This window comes from Ascaphus truei, chromosome 9 (genome assembly GCF_040206685.1).
Source record: "Ascaphus truei isolate aAscTru1 chromosome 9, aAscTru1.hap1, whole genome shotgun sequence".
Lineage (NCBI taxonomy): Eukaryota > Metazoa > Chordata > Amphibia > Anura > Ascaphidae > Ascaphus > Ascaphus truei.
Genome location: NC_134491.1, coordinates 22,212,218 through 22,237,756, shown reverse-complemented (window position 1 = coordinate 22,237,756; position 25,539 = coordinate 22,212,218). Strand labels below are relative to the sequence as shown.

The 25,539-nt window shown below is 48.6% G+C and overlaps 1 protein-coding gene across 1 annotated transcript; it reads left to right on the top strand.

The window, feature by feature from the left end:
• The first annotated feature begins 1,975 nt into the window (after positions 1 to 1,975).
• BLACAT1 (BLACAT1 overlapping LEMD1 locus) lies at positions 1,976 to 24,371 on the top strand. The gene is made up of 2 exons (XM_075613765.1): positions 1,976 to 2,184; positions 19,694 to 24,371. Exon 2 carries the CDS (start codon positions 19,735 to 19,737, stop codon positions 19,834 to 19,836), a length of 102 nt encoding a protein of 33 aa, XP_075469880.1. The 5' UTR covers positions 1,976 to 2,184; positions 19,694 to 19,734; the 3' UTR covers positions 19,837 to 24,371.
• Positions 24,372 to 25,539: the final 1,168 nt, after the last annotated feature.

Below are 25,539 nucleotides of genomic sequence, written 5' to 3'. Positions count from 1 at the left end.
ATGACATAAATTGTTAGTCCAATAAAAAGGGTATCACCTTATACTGAAGAACTCATTTATTCTGCACTATATACATATATATATACAGCAGATATAACCAGATCTTGATCCGGAAAGAAGAGACAGTACACAGCCAAGTTGAAATGTCAATATATTGAGGTAACAAAACCAAGGCACTACATCCGACGTTTCGGATATAGTGGTTGACAAATCACCAAAAAATCTACTCGCCACCTAGTACCAAACGTGTGCTGCTTGGGCCAATATTTACTCGCCCGGGGGTTAAATCCACTCGCCCGGGGCGAGCAAATGTATAGGTTTGTCGAACACTGTATATATATATATATATATATATATACACACACACACACACACACACACACACGTCTGGCTGTGTGTGTATCTGTATATCTGTGTAAATAAATATGACAGTGTGTTTATTTTTATTTCTGACTGTGTGCATATCTATATATGTATATCTATATATGTATATCTATATATGTGTGTATACACCTGGCAGCCTGTGTGTATCTGTAAATGTGAATATCTTGCAGTGTGGGTATGTATCTGTATATCTGTGTGTACTTCCCAGAGTCTAGCAGAGAAGGGGTTAGTGCATGCATGATTCTTATTGCCCAATAATGCAGATTCACCCCCCTCCCCCCCTGCGCCTGGTGTTGTGGTGTTGGGGGTACAGCTTTAGCAACTCCTGTGCTGGATCTGGGTTGGGATTCCCTTGAACAGTTTGGGGAGGGGGGGGAAATTGGCACTGCAGGAGATTGGCAGGATGCAGAAATTCACCGGCTCTGCCATCTGCCAGCGTTTACAGCTGCTGTCCCCATATAGCAGTACACATTGGGGATGCGAAAATGTGAAAGCACTCAACCACATAACACTCCGTCTTCTTTTTCTGCCAGTTTCCCCATTATTTGTGTTTTATTGCTTTACAAATATAGTGGAATATAACAAAGATCAGAGAATGTACAAAAAGAATAGTTCACCAGAAGATTATGGCAAATCTGATACATCAGTGGAGGATTTCGCAGTTATGTCTGAGATCAGGAAGATAACTTGCATACAGGTATTCTTTAAGAACCTGTGAATTAACCCCTTGAGCGCTACAGGTGCCCTGTCTGCACCAGAACATTACACACACACACACAATCACAAACACAATATGGGACTTACATTATTATTATTGGATTTCATACATATCATATCTCGTCGTTTTACTGCTTGTGCAATAAAGGAATACCTGCAAAGTTTAGCACGATGGTCTGCTGGGCTTCCCCACAGTGAATGGGTTAATGAGATTCTCTGCAAGGTTCCCCCACAGTGAATGGGTTAATGAGATGCTCTGCAGCACTTCCCCACAGTGAATGGGTTAATGAGATGCTCTGCAGCACGTCCCCACCGTGAATGGGTTAATGAGATGCCTGCAGTTCTTCCCCACCGTGAATGGGTTAATGAGATGTCTGCAGGGCTTCCCCACCGTGAATGGGTTAATGAGATGCCTGCAGGGCTTCCCCACCTTGAATGGGTTAATGAGATGCCTGCAGCACGTCCCCACCGTGAATGGGTTAATGAGATGCCTGCAGGGCTTCCCCACCGTGAATGGGTTAATGAGATGCCTGCAGCACGTCCCCACCGTGAATGGGTTAGAATAGGGGCGCTCAACTCCAGTCCTCAAGCCCTCTCAACAGGTCTGGTTTTCAGGATATCCCAGCTTCAGCACAGGTGGCTCAATCAGAGCTGATTGATCCACCTGTGCTGAAGCATGGACTGATTGAGTCACCACTGCTGAAACACTGATATCCTGAAAACCTGACCTGTTGGGGGGGGGGGGGGGTGAGGAGTTGAGAACCCCTGGGTTAGACGCTAGAATCTTTCTAGAGCTGCTCCATTGGGACGGTCTATGACACACGTATCCCCCCTCCCTCTCTCCCCCTTTCCCATTACCTCCTCTGCCCCCCTCACTCCCTGCCAGTGCAGAATAGATCCCTCTCACTGTCCACCTGCCTCCCCTCTCCCCATTCACCTGCCTCCCCTCTCCCAACACTGGTCACCCGCTCAGCCTGTTAGGGACCCTCACCCTGCACTCCCCCCTCTCCGCTGTGTGTGACTCAGTGAGGAATCCCAGGAGATGTGACACAGAGCTGGGAATTCGCAGAGAACCTCTGGAAGGTACAGGAGCCCAGTATACTGTGTGTGTGTGTGTGTGTGTGTGTGTGTGTGTGTGTGTGTGTGTGTGTGTGTGTGTGTGTGTGTGTGTGTGTGTGTGTGTGTGTGTGTGTGTGTGTGTGTGTGTGTGTGTGTGTGTGTGTGTGTGTGTCTCTCTCTGCAGGTGTGTGTATATATAGATGTCTGCTTGTGACCAGGGGGCTGTGTGTTTGTTTGTGATTTGGTGTATGTAGGTATAGGAGTGTTCAGTATCTGTGCTTGTGTAGCTTTGCTGTCTGTGTGTGTCTGTAGAAACTGTGTGTATGTGTGTGTGTATGAATATGTCTGCTTGTGACCAGGGGGCTGTGTGTTTATTTGTGATTTGGTGTATATAGGTATGTGTGTGTGTGTGTGTGTGTGTGTGTGTGTGTGTGTGTGTGTGTGTGTGTGTGTGTGTGTGTGTGTGTGTGTGTGTGTGTGTGTGTGTGTGTGTGTGTGTGTGTGTGTGTGTGTGTGTGTGTGTGAGACCAGGGGGCTGTATGTTTGTGTGTGATTTCGCGTATGTACGTTTGGAGTGTACACTGTGTTTGTGCAGATATGTGTATTTCTACATTTCCTTCTGTGTATACATGTAATTAGTGTATTTGTGCATCTATAATAGGCATGGGACTGTGTGTATGTGTATATGCACATGCATGGTGTATGTGTGTTTATTCATCCTTGTATTTGTATATTTGCATGTGTATGTTCATGTATGTGTATATTTGCATGTGTATGTTCATGTATGTGTATATTTGCATGTGTATGTTCATGTATGTGTATATTTGCATGTGTATGTTCATGTATGTGTATATTTGTATTCACGTGTGTATTTCACTTACTGTATTGTGAACCCCGTGTGGCATTACCTGATGATGTCCCAATCTACAGAGTGCCTTATTGCTCTGATAGTGACACCTTAACATCTTGAGCTGACCCAACTCCCTAATGCCTTATTACCCCAGCAACAAAGCCTACAACATCATGTGGTAGCCCAAATCCTGAGTGCCTTTTTGCCCTTCTCAGTGAGTCTGGAGTAAGAGACTCTCCCTGTACTGAGAGCCCCAGAAATATGTCCCATTCTTCTCACCTTATAATCCTATTTCTTTGTGATGTTTTAGGCTCTGCTGATCCCGACCCCCTCATTCCCCCCCCCCCCCCCCTTCCCCAGCCTGTCCAACATCAGCCCCTCCCGGGGGGATCTCTGTGTTTGTAAGCGTCCCTAGGAGCCCCGGCACAATCTGCAGAGAGAGAGAGGGACAAAGAGAGAGAGAGGGAGCGCTGGCACAGAGAGCTGTGAGTATCATCTGTGAGACAGCCATGTATTGGCAGAGACAGGGAGACACCGGCTGAGAGAGAGAGGGGGGGGGGGGGAAGAGAAGAGAGAGTGAAGGGGAGAGGGAGAGAAGGGGAGGAGGGATGGGGAGAGAGAGGAAAGGGATAAGCAGAGAGAGACAGAAAAGGGGGGAAAGAGAAGGGGGAGGAGAGAGAGGAAAGAAAAGAGGAGAGAAGGGGGGGGGAGAGGAGAGAAGGGGGGGGGAGAGGAGGGGCTCTTACCTAGCCTTATAGCTATATCAAGCATTATCCAAACATGCTTGGGATAGATATACGGCTATCCTACATGTGTAAGAGAGCCAAGAATCTAATAGGGTCTGTGTTTTTACTGCAGATAGGAAGATGGGACGGCTCGTGGGCCAAGCGGTTCTTATCAGCTGTCAAATTCTGTGTGTTATCAATGCGTAGCGCGTTCTACCTTCTGCGCACGGAGGAGAAGAGAGGAGAAGGCATGGAATGGGATGGGAAAGAGGGATGCAGGGAGATGGCTGGCAAGAGATGGGGAGAGGGAGTGAGGCAGTAAGAGGAGGGGAAGGAGAGAGAGAGAGAGAGAGAGAGGGAGATATGATGATGTGAGGAGATAGAGAGATGGTAGGGATATAACGAGAGAGATGGTAGGGATGGGGGGAGAGATGGTAGGGATGGGGGGAGAGATGGTAGGGATGGGGGGAGAGATGGAGAGAGAGAGGGGGAGAGAGATGGTTGGGATGGAAGGAGAGAGATGATAGAAATGGGGGGGTGGGTAGAAAGATGGTAGGGAGAGAGATGGAGAGATGGTAGGGATGGAGAGAGATGGTAGGGATGGGGGGAGAGATGGAGAGAGAGAGAGGGGGAAAGAGATGGTAGGGATGGCAAGAGAGAGATGATAGAAATGGGGGGTGGGTAGAAAGATGGTAGGGAGAGAGATGGTAGGGATGGGGGGAGATGGTAGGGATGGGGGGAGAGATGGAGAGAGAGAGAGGGAGAGAGATGGTAGGGATGGCAAGAGAGAGAGAGATGATAGAAATGGGGGTGGGTAGAAAGATGGTAGGGAGAGAGATGGAGAGATGGTAGGGATGGAGAGAGATGGTAGGGATGGGGGGAGAGATGGTAGAGATGGAGAGAGAGAGGGGGAGAGAGATGGTAGGGATGGCAAGAGAGAGAGAGATGATAGAAATGGGGGGGGTAGAAAGATGGTAGGGAGAGAGATGGAGACAGAGAGAGAGATGGAGACAGAGAGAGAGATGGAGAGATGGTTGGGATGGAAGGAGAGAGATGATAGAAATGGGGGGTGGGTAGAAAGATGGTAGGGAGAGAGATGGTAGGGATGGAGAGAGATGGTAGGGATGGGGAGAGAGATGGAGAGAGAGAGAGGGGGAGAGAGATGGTAGGGATGGCAAGAGAGAGATGATAGAAATGGGGGGTGGGTAGAAAGATGGTAGGGAGAGAGATGGAGAGATGGTAGGGAGAGAGATGGAGAGATGGTAGGGATGGGGGGAGATGGTAGGGATGGGGGGAGATGGTAGAGATGGGGGGAGAGATGGAGAGAGAGAGAGAGGGAGAGAGATGGTAGGGATGGCAAGAGAGAGAGATGATAGAAATGGGGGTGGGTAGAAAGATGGTAGGGAGAGAGATGGAGAGATGGTAGGGATGGAGAGAGATGGTAGGGATGGGGGGAGAGATGGTAGAGATGGAGAGAGAGAGGGGGAGAGAGATGGTAGGGATGGCAAGAGAGAGAGAGATGATAGAAATGGGGGGGGGGGGGTAGAAAGATGGTAGGGAGAAAGATGGAGACAGAGAGAGAGATGGAGAGATGGTTGGGATGGAGGGAGATAGAGATTTTAGAGATGGTAGGGATGGGGGAGAGATGGTAGAGGTGGAGAGAGCGAGGGAGAGAGACGTTAGGGATGGAGAGGGAGAGAGATATGGTAGGGATGGACATGGGAGAGGGGCATATGGTAGGGCCGGAGAGAGAGGGAAAAATATGGTAGGGATGGAGAGAGAGAGAGAGGGATATGGTAGGGATGGGGAGAGAGAGAGAGACGGTAGGGATGGAGAGAGAGAGGAAGACATATGGTAGGGATGGAGAGAGAAGAGAGAGGGAGAGAGATGGTATGGATGGAGAGAGAGGAAGAGAGATGGTGGGGATGTAGGGGGAGAGAGATGGTAGGGATGGAGAGGGAGAGAGATGGTAGGGATAGAGGGAGAGAGATGGTGGGGATGTAGAGGGAGAGAGATGGTAGGGATGGAGAGGGAGAGAGATGGTGGGGATGGAGAGGGTGAGAGATGGTGGGGATGGAGAGGGAGCGAGATGGTGGGGATGGAGAGGGAGAGAGATGGTGAGGATGGAGAGGGAGAGAGATGGTGGGGATGGAGAGGGAGAGAGATGGTGGGGATGGAGAGGGAGAGAGATGTGGGGATGGAGAGGGAGAGAGATGGTGGGGATGGATAGGGAGAGAGATGGTGGGGATGTAGGGAGAGGGAGAGAGATGCTAGGGATGTAGAGGGAGAGAGATGGTAGGGATGGAGAGGGAGAGAGATGGTGGGGATGGAGGGAGAGGGAGAGAGATGGTAGGGATGGAGAGGGAGAGAGATGGTAGGGATGGAGAGGGAGAGAGATGGTGGGGATGGAGAGGGAGAGAGATGGTAGGGATGGAGAGGGAGGAGACTGTGGGGATGGAGAGAGATGGTGGGGATGGAGAGGGAGAGAGATGGTAGGGATGGAGAGGGAGAGAGATGGTAGGGATGGAAAGGGAGAGAGATGGTGGGGATGTAGAGGGAGAGAGATGGTAGGGATGGAGAGGGAGAGAGATGGTAGGGATGGAGAGGGAGAGAGATGGTAGGGACGGAGAGGGAGAGAGATGGTAGGGACGGAGAGGGAGAGAGATGGTACGGATGGAGAGGGAGAGAGATGGTAGGGATGGAGAGGGAGAGAGATGGTAGGGATGGAGAGGGAGAGAGATGGTAGGGATGGAGAGAGAGAGAGATGGTAGGGATGGAGAGGGAGAGAGATGGTAGGGATGGAGAGGGAGAGAGATGGTAGAGATGGAGAGAGAGAGATGGTAGGGATGGAGAGGGAGAGAGATGGTAGGGATGGAGAGGGATAGAGATGGTAGGGATGGAGAGAGGGAGAAATACAAGAGACAGGGAAATAGGTGATTTTAGGGCATATAAACAACATAGGATTTCATTCTAAAAAAAAAATGTATCTTGTTCTAGCTTTTGTTTCCTTATCCTCCTCACTGCCAGAGATATATAGTAGAGCAATATATACCTCTGCATGGGAAGCGATGCCGTGCAGGCTGTCAGGCCGCAGGGGGGTCAACAGAAAACCGGGGATTCATTTGATTGACTGAAAAAAAATGGGAATCCCCGAGAGTGGGCAACTCCAGTCCTCAAGGGCCACCAACAGGCCAGGTTCTAAGCATATCCCTGCTTCAGCACAGGTGGTGCAGTCGAAGACTGAGCCACTGATTGAGCCATCTGTGCTGATGCAGGTCTATCCTTGAAACCTGACCTGTTGTTGGCCCTTGAGGACTGGAGTTGCCCACCCCGGTTTAACCCCTTCCTGGACAGCACTGCCTTGCACACCTGGCATGGACTCGGCAGTGCCGCGCTTGGCAAGCTGCTCCCGTGCTGAAAGGGTTAAGTGTCACGTGAGCATTGTGGCAAGCCTAATATATTCGTGGTCAGAGAGTGAGGGAAAAACAAGACCAAGGCACAGGAAAGGGGGGGGGGGAGGGCAGCAGAGGACAATAGGGGGGATCATATGACTGTTTAGAGCCTTGGAGGGAAAGGTAACCCCTTAACTGCCAGAATGGCTTTTAAACACCACTGCTTTGCTGTATAGGAGTGTGTATATGGGGCACGTGTCAGGCATATATGAGAGGGGTGTGCATATAATATAATAATAATAATAGCATGTTCTTGTATAGCGCTGCTAGTTTACGTAGCGCTTTACAGAGACATTTTTGCAGACACAGTCCCTGCCCCGTGGAGCTTACAATCTATGTTTTGGTGCCTGAGGCACAGGGAGATAAAGTGACTTGCCCAAGGTCACAAGGAGCCAACACCAGGAATTGTACCAGGTTCCCCTGTTTCACACTCGGTGCCAGTCAGTGTCTTTACTCGCTGAGCCGCTCCTCCTTGATATGATAAGTAAGATAGCTATATACAGTAAGAGATATGGGGAGGGGAATTGTGGGTGTGAAATATACAAGGGATGTATTAATATATACGAGACAAGGAAAATGGTGTGTGTGTATATGATATATGGGGACAGATGCATGTGTAGGAGACAGCTATAAGGTATATATGACAAAGATATAGGAGAGGTGTGTGCATGTGATATATTTATGGCAGAAGCTTATATAGGGGAAAGATGTAAGGCATACAGAAGGTTGCCTTCGGGGTGAATATAGAAATACAGGATGTGTATAGTGATTATGGCCATATTTACTAAACAGTGCTATGCTGTAAACCACCTTACAGCCCACTCGCGTAAATGTATAGGGGAGGGTTATAGAAGAGGGATGTAGTATATAGAGGTATGTAGAGAATACTGTATATTGGGTTATAGATGATGCATTGAGTTATACAGAGGAGATATATATATATATATCTCTCTCTCTCTCTCTATATATATATATATATATAAATATATATATATATATATATCTATATATAGATATATAGATTGGTGCACTGCATATAGGAAGCAGGTGTAATAATTGTTATTATTAGTGACAGAGGATGCAGTAGTATTTAGTGGACAGAATGTCCGGCTTGGGACCGGATCCCCAAAGCTCCGGGGAGCCGCCTCTGCTGAAGCAGGGATATCCTGAAAAGCTGACCAGCTGCTGGCCCTTGAGGACTGGAGTTGGCCTCCCCTGGTACTGTACAGAGTCGAGGTGTGTAGTATTGAGCTTGGGAAGGGAGACAAATCCAGAGCAGATGACGGGATGTCCGCCGTCTGCCAGGGTACGGGATTCTCTGGGCGTCTGTGCAATTGCTATTGTATCAAGCGAAAGACATTGCCTAGGTCGGAGGTACTTTGTGATGTCATCAGCGCAAACCTGGAGAATGGTATTAGCACAGAGGAGATGGAAGGAACGTGGAAAGGGAGGAATAGGACGAGAGCGGGTCATAAGTTCAGCTCAATTTCAATGGATGGGACTGAAATGTTCTCCAAGACGAGGGAAGCGGCTTGAAGCTTGTTGTAATGGGGACGAGAGGGATAGATATGGGGACGCGGGTAAAGGGAGTTTGCAGAGAGAGGAGACTCGGTTTGAGAGGGGAATTGGTGGGGTAGCAGGTGCAGGGAATAGCAGCGGTGGGGTGCAGTTTGGGAGGTGTGTGGATGGGACTCACATAATAGCCTGTTGCATTTTCTGCTTCACAGACCACAAGCAGCTGAATGGGGCCTTTGTTAACTGGCTCCTTCAGTAATAGAGAAGGCAAAATACCTGACCCCCCTGCTTTGCCTCCCTCGCCCCGCTGCTCTCTCCCCCCCCCCCCCCCATCTCACCCGCCTCATCCCTCATCTCCCCTCCTTCATACATCTCAAGTGTTGACTGGGGGCCTGGATCTCTCCCAAGAGAGACAGACAGAGAGAGAAGAGGAGAGAGTGAGAGAGGTAGTGAGGTTTGGCTGCGGCTCGAGTGGATTTGCTGGACCTGACAGGTGAGGGGTCAATTGGAGCAGGGAAAGGTGGGGGGGGGGGGCCTAAGCAGAGAGGTGGAGGGTCCTTGGTAAAGAGGTGGGGGGTCCCTGGGTATAGAGGTGGAGGGTCCCTGGGTATAGAGGTGGGGGGTCCCTGAGTAGAGTGGTGGAGGGTCCCTGGGTATAGAGGTGGAGGGTCCATGGTAGAGAGGTTGGGGGTCCCTGGTAGAGATTGGGGGTCCCTGGTAGAGAGGTGGGGGGTCCCTGGTAGAGAGGTGGGGGGTCTCTGGTAGAGAGGTGGGGGTCCCTGGTAGAGAGGTGGGGGTCCCTGGTAGAGAGGTGGGGGTCCCTGGTAGAGAGGTGGGGGTCCCTGGTAGAGAGGTTGGGGGTCCCTGGTAGAGAGGTGGAAGGTTCCTGGTAGAGAGGTGGGGGTCCCTGGTAGAGAGGTTGGGGGTCCCTGGTAGAGAGGTGGGGGTCCCTGGTAGAGCGGTGGAAGGTTCCTGGTAGAGAGGTGGGGGTCCCTGGTAGAACGGTCGGGGTCCCTAATAGAGAGGTACGGGTCCCTGGTAGAGGTGGGAGGGGGGTCCCTTGTAGAGAGGTGGGGTCCCTGGGCAAATAACCAGAGGAAAAGTTGTGTTCTCAGAAAAGCGTACCTGCCTGCGTGTGTATGTACATTTGTGTATGTATGTGTTTTCTCCGTGCGTTGTTTCTGTCTGTGTGTTCTCTGTACATTGTGTGTATGTCCTTTGTAAGTTGTTCTATGCACTCTGAGAGTGTCCGTGTCCTATATTAGGAGGGGGTGAGAGGTACGTGTCCCTGATGTCTGTGTATTAGGAAGGTGTGAGGTACGTGTCCCTGATGTCTGTGTATTAGGAGGGGGTGAGAGGTACGTGTCCCTGATGTCTGTGTATTAGGATTGGGTGAGAGGTACGTGTCCCTGATGTCTGTGTATTAGGAAAATGTGAGGTACGTGTCCCTGATCTCTGTGTATTAGGAGAGGGTGAGAGGTACGTGTCCCTGATCTCTGTGTATTAGGAGAGGGTGAGAGGTACGTGTCCCTGATCTCTGTGTATTAGGAGGGTGTGAGAGGTACCTGTCCCTGATGTCTGTGTATTAGGAAGGTGTGAGGTACGTGTCCCTGATCTCTGTGTATTAGGAGAGGGTGAGAGGTACGTGTCCCTGATATCTGTGTATTGGGAGGTATCTCATGTAATCTTTCCTTTCATCTCTCCCCTGCACTTACAAACGTGTCCCCCAATACTCTATAACTCACCCCTTACAAGCTGGAATCCCCCTGCTGTGGTATATGGCTTTTTATTCCTATGTGATGGCTTTCCTATCTCATGTAGGGCTGAAAGCCGTGTGCTGCACAGGGGAGACACACCTCTGAATACTCCATTGGCCATATACCTCTGAGTACTCCATGGCCATATACCTCTGAGTACTCCATGTGCCATATACCTCTGAATACTCCATGTGCCATATACCTCTGAGTACTCCGTGTGCCATATACCTCTGAGTACTCCGTGTGCCATATACCTCTGAGTACTCCATGTGCCATATACCTCTGAGTACTCCGTGTGCCATATACTTCTGAGTACTCCGTGTGCCATATACCTCTGAGTACTCTGTGTGCCATATACCTCTGAGTACTCCGTGTGCCATATACCTCTGAGTACTCCGTGTGCCATATACCTCTACGTACTCCGTGTGCCATATACCTCTGAGTACTCCATGTGCCATATACCTCTGAGTACTCCATGTGCCATATTCCTCTGAGTACTCCATGGCAATAAACCCCTCAGTACTCCATGTGCCATATACCTCTGAGTACTCCATGTGCCATATTCCTCTGAGTACTCCATGTGTCATATACCTCTGAGTACTCCATGGCCATATACCTCTCGCAGGGCTGGCCTTAGGGCAAGTTGGCTGCCGTGGGCCCTGCACCTTTGGGGTCCCCGCGCTCGCTCCCTCCTGTCAGCGCCGGGATCCAACTTCCACCGACCGGAGGAGTGAGCTGGAGGAGAGAGCGCGGGCCCCGTACCAACCCCAATGGGGTGTGTGTGTAAAGGGGGGGGGCGACTTCCCGTCTCCGGAGTGGCCCTCCTTCTGCAGCTTCGCGTTGCATTACAGTGTGAGTGGATACACAGTGGCGTGGGGTATTTAGTAAACCGCTTGAGTGCCAGAGCCCCTAATACACCGCTGGCCCTTCTGGCATGGAGTGGAGTTGATATATTTCAGGGAGATAGGTCCTTGAGGTATTTTCGCATGGACAGTGTCCTGCACCTCTGTCCCCCTGCTGACCATGTTTCTCTCTCCTCCCTCTCTCACGCACAGTCTGTGTTTCTCTCTCCCTCTTACATGCAGTCTGTGTTTCTCTCTCTCTCACTCTCACACACAGTCTGTGTTTCTCTCTCCCTCTCGCACGCAGTCTGTGTTTCTCCTCCCTCTCTCACACACAGTCTGTGTTTCTCTCTCCCTCTTACATGCAGTCTGTGTTTCTCTCTCTCTCCCTCTCACACACAGTCTGTGTTTCTCTCTCTCTCTTACATGCAGTCTGTGTTTCTCTCTCTCTCTCACTCTCTTACATGCAGTCTGTGTTTCTCTCTCTCTCTTACATGCAGTCTGTGTTTCTCTCTCTCTCACTCTCACACACAGTCTGTGTTTCTCTCTCCCTCTCACACGCAGTCTCTTTTTCTCTCTCCCTCTCACACAGAGTCTGTGTTTCTCTCTCCCTCTTACATGCAGTCTGTGTTTCTCTCTCTCTCTCCCTCTCACACGCAGTCTGTGTTTCTCTCCCTCTCTCACACACTGTGTTTCTCTCTCTCTCCCTCTCACACACTGTATTTCTCTCTCTCCCTCTCACACCTGGTCTGTGTTTCTCTCTCTCTCACACGCAGTCTGTGTTTCTCTCTCTCTCCCTCTCTCTCTCACACACTGTGTTTCTCTCCCACTCTCCTGCTGTGTCTATTTAAGTTCTATTTAGTTCTATTTAGGTAAAACCATATTTCAAATTGTCTGTCTTCAAATCATCCCTTGAAGTGTCTTAATTCAATTCAGCTTTCACACTTGGGCAAGACAACACCCATCTTAGAAAAACCATCTGCTTTAATGTCCCTCACATGTGCTAATTAAGATGCTTGGGCCAGCCAGGTGACTTTTTAAAAGTATATAAGCAAACACACGCAGCCTTTGCTGTGTGCAGACGTTCCGCACACCCGAACGTCTGGTAAAGTACAACTCGCTTACAAGACTCCTGCGACAGCAACTCAGCCAACACCGGGGAGAAAGATGGGAGGCCACAGCAGCCAAGCTAAAGGAATCTGACAACTCTGCGTGGAGAATGACCCGACGCCTGACCGGGAAGAAGGAGCCAAATCCACCTATCCAGGGCCAGACCCACCTTGCATGTAGCAACAAGGACAAGGCAGAGGTGCTTGCCTAACCAAGCCAGCAAATTAACACGGGAAGTTGAGCAAGGAGTTATCAGGCACCTTACTGAGCACCTGCCAGAGACTGAAACGGAGAACTTTGAAGGATGCACCAGGTCTGAGATAACACAACTTGCAGAAAAGCCGACAAACGGCAAAGCACCGGGGAGCGGCGGAATTGCTAACCTGGCCATCAAGATCTTCCCCCTGCAGCCATGGAATGCCGTACAGAAATCTTCAATGCATGCATGCGGCTCCAGCTCTTTCCTAAGCCCTGGAAGGAAGCCACGGTCATTGTATTTCCAAAGCCTGAAAAAGCACTGAGGGATCTTGCAAACTACCACCCGATAAGCCTGCTCTTTGGACTATCGAAACTCCTAGAAAAGGTTATTCTCACCCGCCTCAGCGACTTTGCCTCTGGCAGAAACATTCTACTAAAGGAGCAATTTGGATTCCGGAAGGAGCACTCGACCAACCATCAGCTGCTACGAGTCGTGGACACGATAAGCCATGGATTCAACATCCACAAATCAACTGGAATTGTCTTCTTGGACGTGGCCAAAGCATTTGACCGAGTTTGGCATGAAGGACTGCTGCACAAGATGATCAACATGGAATTCCCGAATTACCTGGTAAACCTGACTGCAAGCTAGTTGGGGGAGCGCACCTTCCACGTGGCTGTGCGAGAAGAGCTCTCAATAACACATCCTATCTGAGCGAGCGTGCCACAGGGATCAGTCCTGGGACCATTCCTGTTCAATGTCTTCACGAATGACATCCCGACAGATCTTCACAAGACTCAACTGGCACTCTACGCAGATGATGTGGCAATCATCTCTCAGTCTTTCATCGAGAAGGACGTAGCTAAGAACATCCAAACAGCTCTGGACAAGCGGTCATCATGGTACAGCGACTGGCAAATTGGACTGAACTCCAGCAAGACCACAGCTACACTGTTTACCAGAAGGAAGATCAAGGAGCACCCGCGAATCAGCCTCAATGGAGAGGCCATCAAATGGGAGACCAGCAGCTCTTACCTAGGGGTAACCCTAGATAGCAAGCTAAGCTGGAGAAACCACATTGAGAAGATTAAACAGAAGGCATCAGCCAAGCTGGCAGCACTGTACCCCCTGCTGAAGACAAGGACCATGCCCATCCAGAGCAAAGTCAACGTGATCAAGGTGATTATCAGACCCACCATGACGTACGCCTCTCCGGTGTGGAGCAGTTGCCACGAACGGCACAGATCATCTCTTCAAAAAGTACAGAACAAGGCGCTGCGGATTGCGTCTGACGCACCACTTCCTACAAGAACAGCAGACCTTCACAGGGAACTGAGCATCGAGATGCTGGACGAACATCTAAAGAAGCTCAACAAGAAATTTTATAAAGAACTGGACCGGAATGCAAATCCGCTGATCAAGAAGCTTGCTGCGATTTCTGCAAACCCATTTGACCGCTACCCACGACCCATCACAGCGCTGACCCTGTGAAACCAACTCAACTGTGGTAAGTAACACAGATCAAGAAGCTTTCTAAGTGTGCGACAATACACTCAACAGGAGAACTTGGAGTAATGAGGTTCAAGCCTCGGTATCCAATATCACCACTGACAGATTGAATCTGTCAGCCAGAACAGCACCTCCCGCCTTTGCTGTGTGCAGCCACGCTTAAAGTAGAATGTTAGTAATGAAGTTTAAAAGGAAGTGGAAAAGTGGACACCACCTACTGGTTCTGATTCCTGCATTTGATCTACGCTGGGAAGGAGGATATCCTCTATCCCCGACTGCACATCTCAGCACTTAACTACTGCTGTGATGCCGCCTTTACTTTTTATATTTGCTGTAACCTCACTTATTTTCAAATTATGCACTTCTTTCCACCAGTCTCATCATTTATCTAACTCTATTCACATATCTCCATCTCTCTTTTCTTCCCCACTTCTCAGTTCACATGAACTCCTTTCTTACCTGCGCCCTCTGACACCCCACAGCTGTACACCCTGCATTAAAACACACGCAAATCATCCTCACATTCTCTTTCTTTCCATGCTTCTCCTCCTTGCTTCTGGGGATATCTCTCCCAATCCTGGTCCCTGCCTTATTTCTGTATGCTCTCGTCCTCGCCTCCCACATGCAACTTCTACTCCTTCTGGTGTCAACTCCTCCAACCTCATACCCATCCCCTGCCACCCTCCCTCCTCTCTCCCTTTCTCCTGTGCCCTTTGGAATGCTCGCTCCCTCTCTAACAAGTTCCTCTCTGTGCATGACTTCTTTCTCTCTCACTCCCTGCTTCTCTTTGCTATAACTGAGACCTGGCTCACTCAGTCTGACTCTGCTCTGGAAGCTGCACACTACTATGGTGACCTTTCCTTCTCCCAAACTCCGCGCACTGATGGCAGGGGTGGAGGCGTGGGGCTCCTGCTCTCCTCTCTCTCCGTTTCTCTTTCTCCCTCTCTGTGCTTCTCTCTCCCACTGTCTGTGTTGATGTCTCTCTCCCTCCCTCTCCCACACTGTATGTGTTTCTTAACGGCCTAGAGTGCCTACCGCGTGGTTTGCCTACCCCACCCTACAAACTTAGACGACACAGTTTTTTGTGGAAGTAAAAATGGTCACAGCTTTATTGTTTAACAATACTACCAAATAACTGTCAGCCATAAACTTAGTCCTTTGTCGTCCCTATTCTCGGTATCTTCCGGCAGGAGGAGCCCTCCTCCGCCCGCCCTATTCTACCGTCAACCCGGGAGACACACTCTCCGCCGTGATGGACACTCTCGCCCCTTACTCACGGCCCCGTCCTCCGTTCACCCTGGGTCCCCCTTTTCATGGCCGTCTGGGCCTACCCGCATAGGATAGAGCCCAGCTACATAAGATTGGTGCCAGGGGTACAGCGACCGACCGCCTGCGTCGGCGCCTCCAGCCCGCACGATCTTTTCAGGGGGACCGTTACCTGGTGGCCCATCCGCATTGGGTGGAGCCCCATTTCGGGTATTTACGGTGTCCCTACGATGACTGGCCTGACAGTTCCGCCAACGCTGTAACGATGGATCTGCTAACAGATTCATAAGAAATGGTTATACACAACACAACATTCTAATGGGATGGGTGGGTGGGAAAACAAGATTAATGGACGCTGCCTACCCGCGCCGGGTTTAAATAGCCCGCCCTCCTCCCCTCCCTTTGCTGCGCGCGCAACTCCACGCTGCCTCGTGGTGCGGGGGAGGGGAGGGGGCAGCTAATCCCTGCAAACCCTGGAGGTCACGGCGGCCATTATGAGGGCGCGGGGCCCATTTTGGATCCTCTGCCCTTTTTTCTCCCTCCCTCTCTCACACACACTATGTTTCTCTCTCTCACACACAGTGTTTCTCTCTCTCTCTCACACACACACACACACACACACACACACACACACACACACACACACACACACACACACACACACACACACACAGTGTTTCTCTCACACAAAGTGTTTCTCTCACACACAGTGTTTCTCTCTCTCACACAGTGTTTCTCTCACACACACAGTGTTTCTCTCACACAAAGTGTTTCTCTCTCTCACACAGTGTTTCTCTCTCTCACACAGTGTTTCTCTCTCTCACACAGTGTTTCTCTCACACACACAGTGTTTCTCTCTCACACACAGTGTTTCTCTCTCACACACACACACAGTGTTTCTCTCACACAAAGTGTTTCTCTCACACACACAGTGTTTCTCTCTCTCTCACACACAGTGTTTCTCTCACACACACACACAGTGTTTCTCTCTCACACACACACAGTGTTTCTCTCTCACACACACAGTGTTTCTCTCTCACACACACAGTGTTTCTCTATCCTTATCCCCCTCTCACACACTGTCTTTGTTTCTCTCCCTCTCACACACACTGTGTTTCTCTCCCTCTCACACACACTGTGTTTCTCTCCCTCTCACACACACTGTCGGTGTTTCTCTCTCTGTCTCCCCCTTATTATCACAGATCTTTGTGCCCCTGCTCTGCTCCACCTGCCCCCTTTGTGCTGTTCTTTGTGCTCAGGCAACTCTTGGGGGATTAGGGTGGAAGAGAGAGAGAGAGGGGGGGGGGGGAGAGATAGAAGAAAGAAGCAGATAAAGAGAAGGAACATGCCAGGAATATTCTAACAGACTCTTAACCCTTTCACTCACAGGTGTCTGCAATATGTAGCTCCCATAACTATCATACAACCAGAAGGGCTCCTAGGGGTGTAAGACTGTGTTTTTGGTCTTGAATACACAAACTTTTATGATTCAAATACCGCTTGTTTCCAGCACCCATATACTGTATACAGGAAGGCGTCCATGCCAGCGGTACTGTATATAACAGTGTGTCAGCTGGTGTTGGTCTGTGTGTAACTGTGTGCTTGTGTGAGTATACATGTGCAAGTCTGTGTAGCATTGTGTATATTGGTGTGTGTGTACTTGTGTGAGTATGCATGTGCAAGTCTGTGTGTGTACTTGTGTGAGTATGCATGTGCAAGTCTGTGTGTATGCTTGTGTGAGTATGCATGTGCAAGTCTGTGTGTAGCATTGTGTATATCAGTGTGTGTGTTTGTGTGTGTTAGTGAATGTGTGCAGTGGAGTGGTTAAAGAGCTGTCAGAGGTCTGCAGCTATAAACAGTAGTGGGCACTATTAACCCCTGCGTTGCCAGCAACGCACCCTGTTATATTGCTCTGCCCCTCTGGCAGAAAGGGGTTAATATTAGCGCTGGCAAAACACACTAATTACCCCATCTGCCTCCCCTGATCCCACCTTACACTCCGTGTAAATCTCGTTAGCATTATTTATGTCTGGGTATACTCGAGTGTATCTTTCCTGGCAAAATATAGATCTCATTCTTCAAACAAATCCGTCCGCCCCCAGAAATTCTGTTCCTCCCACTTCAGAGAACGTTACACCAGGAAACTCCCCACCCCAATCATTCTGCGCATGTTCAAGTGATCCCAAGGGGGTTCCCACACCCGGGACAGTCCCGTAGGCCCCCACCCTGGAGCTCCGCGTACCAGCTGAGATCTGAATTACCCCTCCCCCGGTGCCATGGACGTGGGTGAAACATTTGTGATAATAACAAATTTCGACCGTTTTGCCAGCTTCACACATGCACGTGCCCCTTTGCGTGTTGCAAGCATTGCGGCGCTCAGTACAAGCGAGGGAGTTGCGCACAGATTTTCATTTAGACTAACTTTTTTTGCCGGGAGTTTTGTGACTTGTCTTTTCGGTGTGCCGGTGGAAATTCGCTGCAGCAGCAAAAGTTAAAAAAAAAATGGTTGAAGAGATTTACCCGGCGATCCGGAAGGCACGTGTTCAGCCTTATTTAACTGGCAGCAGAATAAAGGAGTTAACTAACCCTTACCCGAAGCCAAATATGCCAGCCTAACCATAACCCCAATATGCCAGCCTAACCATAACCCCAATATGCCAGCCTAACCATAACCCCAATATGCCAGCCTAACCATAACCCCAATATGCCAGCCTAACCATAACCCCAATATGCCAGCCTAACCATAACCCCAATATGCCAGCCTAACCATAACCCCAATATGCCAGCCTAAACATAACCCCAATATGCCAGCCTAACCATAACCCCAATATGCCAGCCTAACCATAACCCCAATATGCCAGCCTAACCATAACCCCAATATGCCAGCCTAACCATAACCCCAATATGCCAGCCTAACCATAACCCCAATATGCCAGCCTAACCATAACCCCAATATGCCAGCCTAACCATAACCCCAATATGCCAGCCTAACCATAACCCCAATATGCCAGCCTAAACATAACCCCAATATGTCAGCCTAACCATAACCTCAATATGCCAGCCTAACCATAACCTCAATATGCCAGCCTAACCATAACCCCAATATGCCAGCGTAACCATAACCCCAATATGCCAGCGTAACCATAACCCCAATATGCCAGCCTAAACATAACCCCAATATGCCAGCCTAACCATAACCCCAATATGTCAGCCTAACCATAACCTCAATATGCCAGCCTAACCATAACCCCAATATGCCAGCCTAACCATAACCCCAATATGCCAGCGTAACCATAACCCCAATATGCCAGCCTAAACATAACCCCAATATGCCAGCCTAACCATAACCCCAATATGCCAGCCTAACCATAACCCCAATATGCCAGCCTAACCATAACCCCAATATGCCAACCTAACCATAACCTCAATATGCCAGCCTAACCATATCCCCAATATGCCAGCGTAACCATAACCCCAATATGCCAGCGTAACCATAACCTCAATATGCCAGCCTAACCATAACCCCAATATGCCAGCGTAACCATAACCCCAATATGCCAGCCTAACCATAACCTCAATATGCCAGCCTAACCATAACCCCAATATGCCAGCCTAAACATAACCCCAATATGCCAGCCTAAACATAACCCCAATATGCCAGCCTAAACATAACCCCAATATGCCAGCCTAACCATAACCCCAATATGCCAGCCTAACCATAACCTCAATATGCCAGCCTAACCATAACCCCAATATGCCAGCCTAACCATAACCGCAATATGCCAGCCTAACCATAACCGCAATATGCCAGCGTAACCATAACCCCAATATGCCAGCCTAACCATAACCCCAATATGCCAGCCTAACCATACCCGCAATATGCCAGCGTAACCATAACCGCAATATGCCAGCGTAACCATAACCGCAATATGCCAGTGTAACCATAACCGCAATATGCCAGCCTAACCATAACCGCAATATGCCAGCCTAACCATAACCGCAATATGCCAGCGTAACCATAACCCCAATATGCCAGCCTAACCATAACCGCAATATGCCAGTGTAACCATAACCGCAATATGCCAGCCTAACCATAACCGCAATATGCCAGCGTAACCATAACCGCAATATGCCAGCCTAACCATAACCGCAATATGCCAGCACTCATTGTGTGCCCCCCCCACCTGACGTGCCGGCTAGGTTAATTTATGAATGAGGTGCGTGTTGCACCCAGTAGGATATGGTTCTGGGTGCTGGTGCCTGTGTAACACTGTCCTTCCGCTGTCCCCCTCCCTCCCTCCCTGCCAGGTGGCCCTCAGACGTCGCCCGCTAGCCTCACCCCCCTGCTCATGCCTCAGTTCACCTTTGCGTGTTTCTGCGGCCTTCACGGGTTCTGCAAAATGAAACCGAAGAAAGAGGATCCGGAGGGCGAGCAGGAGACATCGGTATGAGGGACACCCTGCGCCTCTCTCTGTTCCAGGGGTGACACCCCCCGCCCCTCACCCTGCTGAAGGGGGCCGCTAAACCATCAGGGATGTAGGACCCCCGGTGTCTTGCAGAGTTTATTTTGCAGGCCCCTATGGCAGCGGAGGGGTTAACCTCTTACTCTCCTCAAGGGAGTTGAATGGGGGCTGTACACCTTCATAACAAGGCAGGTTGGTCCTCACCCCAAGAGCTGACAGTCTAACGTGGAAATAGAGGATGGAGCTTCCAGTTGTGTCTGTTACTGGCTGGACCCTTGACACTAATTGAGGCACTTGGGGAGCGGGCCTTGGGCACAGGTGACCTCCTCCAAATGTTACAGGAATCTGAATGCTATTTTTTTATTAAATATATATTAGTTAGGACTAGAGGTTAAAGTGGCACATGGGGCCATTCAAGTTGTGTGAACGGGCATTGCCTGTGTCACTTTTGCCAGGCTAGGTTGCGTTCACAGTGGTAAACCAACTCCTGTAGTGCTGAAGTACATGTACAAGTGCCAGCAGCTGAATAGCACATCTGGGAAGAAAGCAGTATGTAGTATAGTATATTGGAGGGCAATACAAGTTCACATTAAGTGGGGGGGAGCGGTTATAATGCATAAAGATACTTTGCACCATCATACAGTGCAACATGTTCATTATCAGGGGGCTGGAAGTATATAGAGATACTCGTCATAATTACACAGTGCAGCATGTTCATTATCAAGGGGACGAAGTGTATAGAGATACTCCTTGTCATTATACGGTGCAGCATGTCCATTATAAGTTACTAAATTATATTAATACTGCCAGATACGGCAGCAGCACAAGGGTTAAAAGTGCCTAATCCACATACACTGTATTCATTGGAAATCCACTTTGCTGTCCTCTTCATCTTTTTTCTTTCGCGTTTCCTCGCCAATTCCTCCGCTCCGGAGAAAGAGACGTAAAAAAGTTTTTTTTTTTTCATTTTATTTTTTGGCAAAACATTTACACAGGGTGTCTAAAAACAAAAACAAAACGGAGCCCGAAAAACTGCGAACGATGCAGCATTCACCGTCACCGCGAAATGAGCGCTGTAAGTTATTATATCCGGCCGACGCAAAATCATCTCAACGTAGAAAAAAAGAAATCTCATTAACAATGCACTCGCAAATTACCTTTAAGAGGTATTCAATAAGTCTCACATTGGCAAAAGTCCGGTCATATAGCAATACTCACAATACTAACTATTATTGTATGTATGGATGTCTTTATTTATATAGCGCCATTAATGTACATAGCGCTTCTCAGCATTAATATACGGGACAATCATATAAATAAATAATATAAAAGTAATATTTAGGAAAAGGAGTCCCTGCTCCGAAGAGCTTACAGTCGAATTGGTAAGTAGGAAGAACGTACAGAGACAGTAGGAGGGCGTTCTGGTAAGTGCGTCTGTAGGGGACCACGGTCGATGTATGAGGTGTTAATTATCAGCCATGGAGCTACTCATATGCTTCCTTAAGCAGGTGTGTTTTGGAGGTGGGTCTTGTGAGGGTGCTAGTCGGATATTGAGGGGAAGGGCTTTCCAGAGGGGTGGGTCAGTCAGTGAGAAAGGTTTAAGGCGGGAGAGGGCTTTAGATACAAAGGGGGTACAGAGAAGACATCCTTGAGCAGAACGCAAGAGCCGAGATGGTGTATAGAGAGAAATTAGGGCTAAGATGTAAGGAGGGGCAGAAGAGTGTAAAGCTTTAAAAGTGAGGAGGAGAATTGAGTGCGAGATGTGTGATTTGATGGGAAGCCGGGAGAGTGATTTCAGCAGGGGAGACGCTGAGACAGATTTCGGAAAGAGTAGAGTGATTCTGGCAGCAGCGTTTAGGATAGATTGTAGGGGAGACAGGAAGTCCGGACAGCAGGAGGTTACAGTAGTCGAGACGGGAGAGAATGAGGGTCTGTCAGAGTTTTTGCAGTCGAGCAAGAGAGGAAAGGTCGTATCTTTGTAATATTGCGGAGGAAGAAACTGTTTTTTTGCTACCTTTTGAATGTAAGAAGAGAATGTGAGAGAGGAGTCGAGTGTGACCCCTAGGCAGCGTGCTTCGGCTACTGGGTGAATTATTGTACTTCCAACAGTAATGTGGAAGGAGGAATAGAGCCAGGTTTGGGAGGAAGTATGAGGAGCTCTGTTTTTGCCATCTTAAGTTTAAGTCAGCTGAGGGCCATCCAGGATGATATCGCAGAGAGACATTCAGAAACTTTAGTCTGTAGTGTAAGTGTAGTAAGGTCAGGGGTAGATAAGTAAATTTGTGTGTCATCAGCATAGAGGTGATATTTGATCCCAAGAGATGTGATTAGGTCACCTAGAGAGAGTGTGTAAAGAGAAAAAAGAGAAGAGGTCCCAGGACAGATCCCTGGGGTACCCCCACAGAGAGATCGATAAAGGAGGAGGTGTTTGCAAAAGAGACACAAAGTACGATGTGAGAGGTAAGAGGAGATCCAGGATAGAGCATTGCTACAAATGCCAAGAGTATAGAGAATGTGAAGGAGAAGAGGGTGGTCCACAGTATCAAATGCTGCAGAGAGGTCGAGTAATATGAGCAGAGTGTAATGACCTCTGTCTTTGGCAGCATGGAGGTCATTAGTTATTTTTGTGAGGGCTGTTTCAGTGGCGTGAGCAGTGCGGAAGACAGATAGTTGAGGGTCTAGGAGAGAATAGGTGTTGAGGAAATGGAGCAACCAAGAGAATACAAGATGTTCAAGGAGTTTAGAGGCAAAAGGCAGGAGGGAGAGAGGTCGATAATTAGAAAGACTGGTACGGTCAAGCTTGCTGTTTTTGAGTAATGTTATAACTGTTGCATGTTTGAATGAAGAGGGAAATGTACCAGAGTAGAGGGAGGAGTTAAAAATGTGAGTGAGCGTAGGGATTATAGTAGGAGCAAGAGGTTTTAGGAGATGGGAGGGAATGGGGTCAAGAGGGCAGGTGGTAGAGTGAGAAGAGGAGATCAGCAACAACACATCCTTCCTCCGTGACAGCGGATAAAGAGTCAAGGAATGCAGGAGGAGAGTTAGAAAGAGGTGTAGGATGGGTGGAGGGTACAGAGGGGATGGCCTGACATATTGAAATAGTCGGTAAAAGTCCTGAGGTGAGATGGAGGAAGAAGAACAGGCAGCAGAGGGTGGTCTGAGTAGGGAGTCAAAGACAGAGAAGCATCGTTGTGGATTAGACTTGCGTGTTGATTAGTGAAGTAAAGTAGGTTTGTTTAGCTTGAGAGAGAGCAGAGTTGAAACGGGATAGCATAAATTTGTAGTGAAGAAAGTCTGCGAGAGTGTGAGATTTCCTCCAGAGGCGTTCAGAGGAACGCAGCATGTGCATGTGGGAATTTAGCCTGGGTCTGGGGTTCAAAGGGTGAGAACGGCAGAGAGAAAGTGGGGCATGTAGATCACGAGAGGAGGGTAGGGCAGAGTGTTTCCTGACCAGGTTGTCAGGGTCTGGAGCAGAGGTGAGAGAGGAGAGGGAGGAGCGTAAAGTGGACTCAAAAGATGGTAGGTTAATAGAGCGCAGGTCTCTGCAGAGACGAGGGGTAGATGGAGGTGGAGAAGGGGATAAGTGTGAGAGAGAAAATGAGATGAGGTGATGGTCAGAGAGGGGAAATGGAGAAATCGGAGAGAAAAGTTTTTAGTGAAAACCAGGTTTAGGTAGTGTCCATCCTTGTGGGTGCTGGCAGCAGTCCACACTGTTGAAGGCCAAAAGAAGAGGTTAGAGAGAGAAAGCGGGAGGCCCAAGGGAGAGAGGGGTCATCAATGTGGCATTTGAAGTCCCCAAGGAGAAGAACAGGGGAGTCTGAGGAGAGAAAGAAAGAGAGCCAGGATTCAAAGTGAGAGAGAAAGGCAGAAGGGGGATGAGAATCAGGATATCCTCGCTTCAGCACAGGTGGCACAATCAGTGTCCCAGTCAAAGACAGCCACCGGTGCTGAAGCAGGGACTGATTGAGCCAGCTGTGCTGAAGCAAGGATATCCTGAAAACCTGACCTGTTGGTGGCCATTGAAAAGTGGTGCTGAGAACCCATGATATACGGGCTAACTTTTGCCAATGTGAGCTTCATTAATACATTGAATACTAATAAAAGGTGATTAATGAGTGCATTAATGAGGTTTCTTTTGTCTGCATGTATCTTTTGGCTTAAGCTTACACTCCTAAGTGCACCATCTGAGATCAGATACAGTATATTGAATACCTTATTTAACAATTTACCAATCTTATCTCCTTGTTTTAGGGTCTTATATCTGGTCTATCCTGATTTTTTTTTTGCATCAGAATGTTTCATGACAAAAGGGGCCCTATGTTTCGTTTTTAATTTGTAGGCCTTCAAAAACGTCATCATAAAAACGCAATCGCGCTAAAACATGCGTCCTATTTATTCAGCTCCAATGTCTGACACACATTTTTAAATACAATTTTAGGGTTCACACCACAGTTTTGGCACACGCCCTCCTCTACTTTCCCAAACCTTCTTTTTTTTTAGTATTTACCATTTCAAAACGCCCCGCCACCCCCCCCCCCCCCCCCCCAAATACATTTAATGAAATCATATTTGATACTGATGGCACGGATTACAGAATTCCAGGTTAGTACAAAAGCGTCATAATTATGGGGAGTGCAGATAAATCGATCCAAAATGCATCCAAAAATAGACCAAGATGAATGAATCCAAAGTGCATAGGTGCACGCACTTTAAAATGAGGTTTTCGGGCGCCATTTTGACGCAAAAAGCCATTATTCATGCATAGTAAATATTCATTGCATACCCAAAATATTTTCCTTGGTAATGGGACTGCCCCCTGATTTCTCTGGTCGGGATTTTTTTTACCCCAGGTGGAAGCGCAGTGATAGGTATTAAACATATCATGTATCACCTAAAGGACTGAGATCAACGCTTCTCATGGAGACAGAAAGCAAAGCATTTTAATGTCACTGAGATGTGACCGCTGAGGACAGGACGACCGTCCTATTAAAAATTAACGCTACACACTGCCCCAGACGTGTGTGTGTGTATATATATATACACACACACACACAAAATTAACTCTACACACTGCCCCAGACGTGTGTGTGAAAAATATACACACACACACACACGTCTGGGGCAGTGTGTAGGGTTAATTTTGTGTGAATATATATATACACACACCACCTCTACATTGAGGGTTGTAGGAGGGGGGGGGGGGGAATTCAGCAGTGAAAGGGGAGCAGGAGCGAAAGCCCTAAGAAGAGCAGAACCCCCTTTTAGTCTTTTAAGAAATAGTTTGCGAAAGAATGGATCAAGGTGGGGAACAGTGAAGAAGAATGATATACAGAGAGGGGTGTCACAGAATCCATCAAGAGGGCGCAAAGCAGATACCGCAGTATACATATGTGCAGAGTATGTTACTGGAGAGAATTGGTGCTGACACATGCTATAGGAATAACCCTTCAGATTTCTGATTCCTACTATCACCTGGCAGGAAAAACATTTTTTTAAAGAACTAAAAACCACTTTGCTGTCAATTGGCCTCTTTGGCATCATGGGGGGTTAATGATGTGTGTGTGTATTAATATTGAAAGGTCATCGTACAAAATATTTTCGAGTTAGTCCACAGGAGTTTTCTGTAGGAAGCTGGGAATGTATTAAAAACCCAGGTATGCGTGTGTTCAGCACATGCACTGATTCAGCGTT

Bases quoted from the DNA above. Each gene is read 5' to 3' on its own strand.
- BLACAT1 (XM_075613765.1), top strand. From the start codon at position 19,735: ATGCCTCAGTTCACCTTTGCGTGTTTCTGCGGCCTTCACGGGTTCTGC.